This window comes from Morus notabilis, unplaced genomic scaffold (assembly GCF_000414095.1).
Source record: "Morus notabilis unplaced genomic scaffold, ASM41409v2 Scaffold151, whole genome shotgun sequence".
Taxonomy (NCBI): Eukaryota; Viridiplantae; Streptophyta; class Magnoliopsida; order Rosales; family Moraceae; genus Morus; species Morus notabilis.
In genome coordinates this window covers 293810-303213 of record NW_010367153.1, presented here as the reverse complement: position 1 = coordinate 303213, position 9404 = coordinate 293810, and the positions used below count along the sequence as shown (strand labels likewise).

Below are 9404 nucleotides of genomic sequence, written 5' to 3'. Positions count from 1 at the left end.
GGCACGAGCATTAACTTGGCCGATCCTAACACGACTGGCAATGGATATTTTTTCAATCTCGGTCTCCACTGTTGCAGCCGAACAAGCATTCAGTACAACCGGGCGAATACTTGAAGAACGGAGAAACGCATTGCAACAGGATATTGTTGAAGCTTTGGTGTGCATCAAGAATTGAGACCATTCTGACCAACGCTTACACGATACAATCTCACCGGCAAACCAAGAATGGATTGACGAATTTAATAGATTAACTTTTAATTTTCAAGATGATCCTTCTGCTTGATCTTGATAATTTCTTTATAAATATTTATTTACTTTGTAATTTCTAATTTGTATAGTGTTTATTGTAATCTTGTATAGACTTTGTAAGTTCATCAAATTTGTAATTCGTCCCACAATGATTGCACTCTTTTTTCCTTACTAAGTTTTTATTCCAATTGGGTTTTTCTTGATAAGGTTTTTAATGAGGTAATCATGAATTACAAATTTAAAAATCAATGAAGAAGTAATTTTTTTTATATAGTTCGTTCGTGTGTTCAGTGTTCATTTCAAATTTCAAATTGTAATATACACATTGTAATTATACAAATACTTATTTTAACAACATAAAAATATAATATAAAAAAAAATAAATTTGGGCAGCCGGTCGGGCATCGGGCAGCCCGACCGGGCACGGGCAGGCATCCACTGCCCGAAGCCCGTCCATGGGCAATGTTCGGGTCGGGTCGGACAGCCTGAATTTTTGGGCATTTCGGTGGTCACGGGCGGCCCGTCCAAAGTTTCAGCACTAGACTAAATTTTGGGCTAGAGATTGCCAAAATAGTGAATAGAACCCATATTTAGCCTGTTTAGGAAGTTCCAGGTATAGTTTTCTATACTGTAGATTGGTGTTGGCCTATGGGGTTCGCGATTGATTGGCCTCGTTTATTTCGCGAATTCGAGTTTTCAATTCGAGCTGAGATGTGACATTTTCTGAGAGCTTTTTACTGTAGTAGAAAAAGTTAGATGTGGCATTTTCTAAGAGCTTTTTACTGTAAAAATCTAAAACTGAAAACTCGAATAGGTGAAATGAACGAGGTTAATATTGAGTGCGTTTGAAATTTATTTTAAAATAAATTTATTTTTTATATAAAAATAAAAATAAAAATATTTTTAATTTTAGATAAAAATTATTTTTAAAAATATGTTTAATAATTTTATTAGAGATTATTTTCAGTATAAAAAATTTATTAATGTTTTTATTTCTTTTTCTCTGTTTGAGAGAGGAGAAAACGAAAATAAAAAATGAAAAACGACTAAAAGTTATTTTTCATGTCTCTCTTATTTTATACTAAATTAAAAAATTATTTTTATTTTTTATCTTTATTGCGCCAAACGTCATTTTAAAAACGTTTTTATTTTTTATTTTTAAAAAAATGAGAATAAAAATAAGATCAATTCCAAACACGGTCAAAATGACATTATTATTTATAATAGTCAAAACAAGCAATTTGAATGAGGAAGGGGAAAATGAAAACCTGATGCATGGCATGCAAGTAGGGTCTGTTTTATTTGTTGATTCGAGTTTTTAATTCTAGTTGAGATGCAACTTTATATAAGAGATTTTTACCGTAGTAAATAAATAAATAAATAAATGTAACTGTTTCTAAGAGCTTTTTATTATAGTAAAAAAATGACTGTTTCTAAAAGCTTTTTATTGTAGTAAAACTTGAATTTATCAGTGAAATGAATGGCCGTATTATATCAACTAAAGCACTAAAATGAATGTGATTTGTGATTGTAATTCTGCATAGCAATCAATTGCAAGAAATGCCTCGTTCATTTCACTGATTCGAGTTTAAAATTCAAGTTTTGTTACAATAAAAAACTCTCAGAAATAATCATATCTAATTTTTTACGACAGTAAAAAACTCTCAAATAAAGTCACATTTCAACTCGAACTAAAAACTCAAATCAACGAACTAAACGGCTATATATATATATTCAATTTTTTTCTTCTTTCTCTTTGAACTATGATCGCTTAGATTAGCGCGAAGAAAAAAACAGCGCTTGGTGCGATTGATTACTGCGTTTCTGCAACGTACTCCTAACATATGATTTTTATTTGTTTATAAACTTTTTCTTTGAATAACAAGCAGAACGGTGGACGTGCCGGAGTGGTTATCGGGCATGACTAGAAATCATGTGGGCTCTGCCCGCGCAGGTTCGAATCCTGCCGTTCACGTTTTTCTTTTTCAACTCAACCTTTTTTGTCCCCTCTTTTTCCACAGTTTCACCATTTTACCCAAAACACATGTAAATTAGCCCTTATTTATAAACCACATATTTGAATGTTTTTCTTAGACAAAAAAGTTTAAGGCCCTGTTCATTTCGTTAATTTGAGTTTAAAATTTGAGTTTTGTTACAGTAAAAAACTCTCATAAATAATTAAATTTAATTTTTTTATTACAGTAAAAAATTCTCACATAAAATCACATTTCAACTCAAATTAAAAATTCAAATCAACGAACTGAATGAGTCCTAAATCAAATTTAAATTAGTGTACGACACAACCCGTAAGGGCCGTAACCGTCACTTCAAAAAAAAAAAAAAACTCTTTCGCTCGTCCCCTCCTTTTCGAATTCCCTCTCTCTCTCTCTGTATCACGATTAGGGTTTTCTGGTCTCCGATGTGATAATGGTGACTGATGATCGGTTCTCCGATTTCGTCGATCCGCTCGAGAACTATTCGGGCCTTTCCCTCTTCCCCAAAACTTTCGAAGTTATTCACGCTTCGAATTCCGACGACCTCGACGGCCAACTCCAAGCCATCCACAACCACCTCAAATCCTTGGTACTCTCTAACTTCTCCGATTCCTCAATTTTAGCTCCAATTTTAGGGTTCTCGACAAAAGTCCTGTTCATTGCCATTTGCAACTTGTATTGTGCTTCCGTTTTACATTTTCATATGTTCTTTGAGCTGTTTCTTAGGGTTTTGAAAAACCCATTGATTTTTTTTAAGCATTAATTTCTAGAGTTACTTCTTATACTTTGGTTTTTTTCTTTTTCCTTTTTTGGGAGAGCTGAGAAATTGTACATTTGTACTACAATGTCGAATTTCGCATTTGTGTGGTTTTACAGTTCGCTGGCTTTAGATTGTTAGAAGCTTGTTACTTCATTTTGCTTGGTGTGAATAGTTTGATTTGGGCTGGGGTAAGTTCCTGTGAAATGATGAATTAGCCTTTAAGCGTGTTCATTTGTTTGAGCGTTTGTTTGTGTGGTTTTTGTTATTTTTATTATTCATAATTGATCTTAAAACCCTGCTATTCAGGCCTTGAGAAGTCCCGATAAATTAAGGGAGCAGGCCAATAAAATTCTAGATGGTAATTCTAAAAGTTTGAACACTAAAACTACGAGCGACCTGGCACCAATGGGCAAAAATGAAGCCCTACCTGCCTTGCCCAAGGTTAATCCTCGAGAGCGGAGACCAGCATTGAACCGTAAACGGGCTCGGTTTTCTTTGAAGCCTAATTCCAGGTAGAAGCTTGGTACCTAATTTATTTGATTGAGTCCTACAATTGTTTTATGAAGTGTGCCGCATCTTTATTTACAGTCACCCTGCTGTGAGTTCTGAGCCAGCTTTGGACTTAAAAAAGCTGAAGAATCCAGAGGAATTCTTCATGGCCTATGAAAGACATGAAAGTGAGTTATATTTTCTTTATATCTGGAATCTTCACTGAGAATGTTTATACAAGGCTTGGTTTTATTGTGTTTTGATTGTTTTGCAGACGCCAAGAGGGAAATACTGAAGCAGATTGGTGGCAATCTTTCAGATTCAGAACAGCAGAATACATCTCTAATTGAGCGACCTCGTCGACCAGGAATGCTGGGGCACGATAAAAGGTTTGAATTGCATGTTCTTGTCCTGTTGCCATTTTCATACTTTGCTTCTTCTGTCCCTTTTACCACCCACTCACCTATTTGTTAAAACTTATATAAGCCAGTCTTATTGTGCATAATACAGGAGATCAATCAAATACAAACATCTATATTCGTGTGAGGATTCTGAAACAGGCAAGAATGTTCCATCCTCACAAGAGAGAAATGATTCAAGCATTCTCAGTCCAATCTATCACAGCTCACAAGAAGAAACGGAGCAAGGTTTTACATCACAGGAAACAGAATTAGTTGGTAAGCAGATGTATTATGGGTATCTATGTTTACCTTTTCTTTACCCCTCATGTTCTCTTTTCTATATACTTTTAAAAAAAAAAAAAAATTCTTTACCTTTTCTGCTCAGACGATTTAATTAGTTAAATGTCTCGGGACATTTTGATTGTGATTTAAATAGGTTCAATATCCAAGGAAGACCACAAGGTTGATGAGATTTTGGATCAACTGCTTTCTTATAATTGTGAAGACCTTGATGGAGATGGAGTATTGAATATTTTGCAAGAGCACTTGCAGATTAAACCAGTTGAACTGGAAAAATTACAGCTTCCAGATTTCCAAGAGATCCCAAAGATAGATTTGAAATCTTCGAGAAGCGGGAAGTTGCCAACGCGGAGTCGTGTCTTATTAGACGTAGAAAATATACTAAAAGGACTAAGCAGTAAAACACCTACTAAGCACGGACCGGGCGCAGAAAGTCCTTTTTCTTATGGAGCTTCTCCAACCCCACCAAAGAGTCCATTTGCTTCATTTTTATTGGTACATCAGGAAATTTTGCGCTCAAGTCTATCAAATGATCGATTTTCTGCTCATGATATCGATCAGCCAGTTAGAAGTTCTTCTTTCATTGAGAGCATAAACAAAGAAATTGATTTTGCTGATGAAAGAAGGCAGTCTGAAGAGACCGTCTTTGAAAAGGACGACAATGTTGAAGTTGCTGTGATTGATACAAGTAAACAAGATGGGGCTCTTAACGTGGGCTCAAGTGCATCTCATGTTCCTGTGGATGATAACATAATGAACAATGATATGGTTAATTCGGTCATGAATGATAGAGCATGTGAGCGTGACGCTAATGGGGATGCTCAAGCAGATAGAACTAATGTCGAGGACAAGGTGAGTTACTGATAGCTGGTAGATTGTCTTAAAGGTTATCAAAGTTTATCATCTTAATTTTATATGTTTTCCAATAAGGTACAGGTGGAAGACGCAGTGCAGGAAACACTGCTTCCGGCACAATCTGGTATCGAGATGTTGAACTTGGCTTTGGATAATTCAAACAAGCAGAGTCACTTAGGACTGGGCGCAGAAAGTCCTTTTTCTTATGGAGCTTCTCCAACCCCACCAAAGAGTCCGTTTGCTTCATTTTTATTGCTAAATCAGAAAAATTTGCGCTCAAGTCTATCAAATGATCGATTTTCTGCTCATGATATTGACCAGCCAGTTAGAAGTTTTTCTTTCATTGAGAGCATAAACAAAGAAATTGATTTTGCTGATGAAAGAAGGCAGTCTGAAGAGACCATCTTTGAAAAGGACGACAATGTTGAAGTTGCCATGACTGATACAAGTAAACAAGATGGGGCTCTTAACGTGGGCTCAAATGCATCTTATGTTCCTGTGGATGGTAACATAATGAACAATGATATGGATAATTCGGTCATGAATGATAGAGCATGTGAGCATGACGCCAATGGGGATGCTCAAGCAAATAGAACTAATGTCGAGGACAAGGTGAGTTACTGATAGCTGGTAGATTGTCGTAAAGGTTATCAAAGTTTATCATCTTAATTTTATATGTTTTCCAATAAGGTACAGGTGGAAGATGCAGTGCAGGGAACACTGCTTCCGGCACAATCTGGTCTTGAGATGATGGACTTAGCTTTGGATAATTCAAACAAGCAGAGTCATTTAGGTATATGGTTATCTTTTGCCAATATGTTCATAAAAAATTCAAGGGCATCTATTAGTTATAAGCCAGCAAGGATTTGAGTTCCCTTGACAATAAAGTTCTTTGCTTTCAACGTCAGGAATTAGATTGTTCTTTTCAGATACTAACATGCTCTTATGTAATGCTGCTTGCATACTTTTCTTCTTCTGTGATAGACGAACCAAGTACAGCTTCAATTCATGACCAAGAGGATAGGAACCCCGAAATCCCTGATAATGATTCAGAACAAGATTCTGAGGTTGTCAGCATACTCCTCTTTAGACCATAAACCGTTGGGGGAAAGTATTTGCCCTCTCCTATTGACATTTGGCTGACTAAATTTTGATGTCTTGTGAAACAGATGGAGGAAGAACATCCCAATATGCCATTGGATAAGAATCACAAAGCGACAACACAATCACAGAAATCGCGCAAGAGAAGAAAGAGTTCTCAGGGGAAAAGCCTCGGAGGTGTTTACTCCTTCAAATCCAGCATTGCTTTGTGTTACCTCTACCATGAAACCTGCTGTTTCTTCTTTTTAAATATATATTTTTTTTAATTTGGCGTATGTTTATCTTTCTAGGGGCTGGTACACATTGGGAGTCTGGGGTAAGGCGAAGCACCAGGATCAGGTGCAGACCTTTGGAGTATTGGAAAGGGGAGAGATTATTATATGGACGTATACACAGGAGTGAGTATCTCCAATCTTTTTGCTTGAGCAATTAGTTCTGGCACAAGTATTAAGGCATACTCTGCAGTTCAATGATTAGTGTTAATTTAACATTTAAAAAATATCTATTGAAGGCTCAACTGTCATGGTATTGTCTTGCAGCTCTTCCAACAGTTATAGGTTTGAAGTACGCTTCCCCGGGAAAGGGCAATGGGGCTCTCACTTTGAAGTCCTACGTTTCTGCCGAACACCAAGACCTTGTTGAACTAGCTGGTCTTCATTGAGACTGCTGTATCTGTATGGTTGAAGGATGTCATATCACTCTCTGACTTACTTTCTCGGATCATGCACTATCCTTCTAACCATTTTCTGTTTCAGAACCAAGTCTTTGTACAGGGGAAGTACGTCTTGATAAATGACTTGTTTCATTCAGAATAACTTGGTAGAATTACGTTACAAAAATGCTTCTCATTGTAAAATGTACTCTTACTACTTTCAGCACCAACCAAAAAAAAAAAAAAAAAAAAAAAGGTGCTCTACTACTTCGTCTTCATTTTGCTGCGATGAAGATATGGTTCACTCTTGCAATTTCCGCGTGAATGTATTGCTACTGCTTATCATCGCAAATACAAAGTCTTGGAAATGCGATCTCAAATGGTGGTAATTTATTTATTTTTAACAAACATATTCATAGTTAGGTAAAGTCTCTAATTCGGTACGGGATTGGAGCAACATACACATTATTTTTTTAAAAAATATGTATATTTTTTATTCAACACATTTATATAAGTGTTTAGATAAATTATGTGTTTTCTCATAATATATATTTTAAAAAGAAATATACATATAAAAGAGAAAATATACATATTTTTAAAAAAAAAATATACGCGCGCTGTTCTAATTTGATACTAAATTAGTGACAATTTCCATAAGTTATTCTCAATTATATAATTTTCACTTAAATAAGATTCTGATACTTTTTTTTTATTCTTATTGTCTGGCGCTGCTGTCCTTTGATCCGGCGCCTAGACGCCAGTCTTTTTAATTTTGCAATAGAAATTTTATTTGCTATTTTCATTAGTTGACGACAGAACATGCTTCTTAAAAGTGATACAAGTTTTGAAACAATGTGTAAAGTTGTAAGTTTGTCTCGGACTAAATGGGTTGGTCTGAAATTTATTACTATTGGCCCGGTTCGGACTAATAATTTAGGCCCAAAAAGCATAAATTTTTGAATGGATCATTCTCCATTTTAATTTGTGTAATCTTTTTCAATGATGTATTTTGTGAAGTGTTCAGTTTTAGAATTCGACATGCATTTATTCATTTTGAGCGTTTTATCTGGATTTACTCATTGGTGGAACCGATTGTTTATTAGAGTCGGAATTTTCTTGTGACATGTGGATTAAAAAAAAAAGGAAAAGAAAAGAACTTCCATGTGTCATACAACATTCATGCCGTTTCTACGCGAGGGAAGAACGTATATGCACGGCAATGCCTACATAATAGTAGATGTTTAACTTTGTTTATTCAATTGAGTATTATTTTGACAAACGAACGATTCTCATAAGGAACTTAGGAGTATTAATCTAATTACAAGCAGACAAGTAAAATTAACGAATCTATACGAGTCATCCATGAAATGACAAGGTTAGGGACAAGTAGTTAAGCCAACACATGCCAGGGTTGAAAAACACATATATTCTGCCTTCAATCAAACGACGCGCAAATATTATAAAATATGAACCGGTAGATAAGAGAATAATAAAAAGTTCTAAATGTAGCCATCTCATGCAGATTGATACTTTGATGTCACACTGCCTGTTCTGTACCTGATCACATAGTAATTGATTTTTTTTTTTTTTTTTTTTTTTTTGATATCCAGACACCTAAAAAATTTTCTCCTGTTGCCACTTGGACCTTTGGTATTTGTTAGCAAAGATGCTCATTATCTACTGCGTGGTGAAGACAAATAGTGCAGATACATTATAGGAAAACCGTTGGTGTATCTATGAAACTATTAAGCAACCACAAATATATTAATGAACCGACCAAATATAAATAATTAGTTCCATTAATTATCTGAATACATGTCATGCTGACTTTAGTTCCCGTTTTGGTTTTTCTTTGTTTTGTTTATTTTGTTATATTTTATGGTTTTGAATTGACAAACCCATATTTATGCCGCTTTGCGTTACATGATTATGAAACAATGTACATGATTATAATAAAAAATGTTATCAAAATTGATTATTTAGATGTAAACAGTAAATTTATAGTAGTTCCATCACTATATCGAATCGAAAACGTGTTATATGGCAAAAAGTCAGATTGCCCTTTTGAGAGAAGAAGGGATGGATTAGAATATTATGTGAGACTAATAAATAAAGCAAGACAAAACCGTTGACTCTGGATGACATTACAAGGAAGCAAGTAAACAAAAGTCTAAACTAGCTATGTGGTTATAACTGAATTAGAAGTTAATAATAAACAGAACAGGATCGCAACCTTAAACTGTAAGTTGACATTAATTGTATGAGATTAGATTTCGAGGATGGAAATGGAAACAATAAAATCATTATCGTCATCATATACGTCTTCTTTGTTGGTTAATTAATTAATTGACTTTTTTTTTTTTTTTTTTTTTTTTTTTTTTTTTTTTTTTTTTTTTTTTTCTATTTTTGTTCTTTATGTTTCACAGATCTTGAATTAGAAGATTGATGAATTTCCCTTTGGTAATGTTCTCTAGAATTGGCATTATAATTGGTTACTTGGTTTGAAACTTTTTAGCCAATTATCAATTTCATGTTCAGGAATAGTCTCTTTGGGAGAGAAATAGCATATTTAGTAGGATGTTTAGTAGATTACAACATATATA

At 34.6% G+C, this 9404-nt stretch overlaps 1 protein-coding gene and 1 non-coding gene across 4 annotated transcripts; both read left to right on the top strand.

The window, feature by feature from the left end:
* Positions 1 to 2142: 2142 nt before the first annotated feature.
* On the top strand, positions 2143 to 2224 carry TRNAS-AGA. The gene has a single exon. It is a non-coding gene; the product is annotated as a tRNA-Ser (tRNA).
* A 352-nt stretch (positions 2225 to 2576) lies between these two features.
* Positions 2577 to 7114, top strand: LOC21402392 (centromere protein C). Of its 3 annotated transcripts, none has more exons than XM_024174691.1 (12): positions 2577 to 2832; positions 3310 to 3515; positions 3592 to 3680; positions 3767 to 3881; positions 4003 to 4169; positions 4330 to 5045; positions 5130 to 5660; positions 5739 to 5841; positions 6033 to 6115; positions 6218 to 6326; positions 6440 to 6547; positions 6689 to 7114. In XM_024174691.1, the coding sequence occupies exons 1-12, from the start codon at positions 2677 to 2679 to the stop codon at positions 6808 to 6810; spliced, it is 2505 nt and encodes an 834-aa protein (XP_024030459.1). In that variant the 5' UTR covers positions 2577 to 2676; the 3' UTR covers positions 6811 to 7114. The 3 variants fall into 3 exon arrangements, with proteins under 3 accessions (XP_024030459.1, XP_024030458.1, XP_024030457.1); XM_024174690.1 differs by having other exon boundaries at positions 5124 to 5660; positions 5745 to 5841; XM_024174689.1 differs by having other exon boundaries at positions 5124 to 5660.
* Positions 7115 to 9404: the final 2290 nt, after the last annotated feature.

Bases quoted from the DNA above. Each gene is read 5' to 3' on its own strand.
- LOC21402392 (XM_024174689.1), top strand. From the start codon at position 2,677: ATGGTGACTGATGATCGGTTCTCCGATTTCGTCGATCCGCTCGAGAAC. The intron at 3,516-3,591 runs GTAGAAGCTTGG...CTTTATTTACAG, and splicing joins TCTTTGAAGCCTAATTCCAG to TCACCCTGCTGTGAGTTCTG. The intron at 3,681-3,766 runs GTGAGTTATATT...ATTGTTTTGCAG, and splicing joins GGCCTATGAAAGACATGAAA to ACGCCAAGAGGGAAATACTG.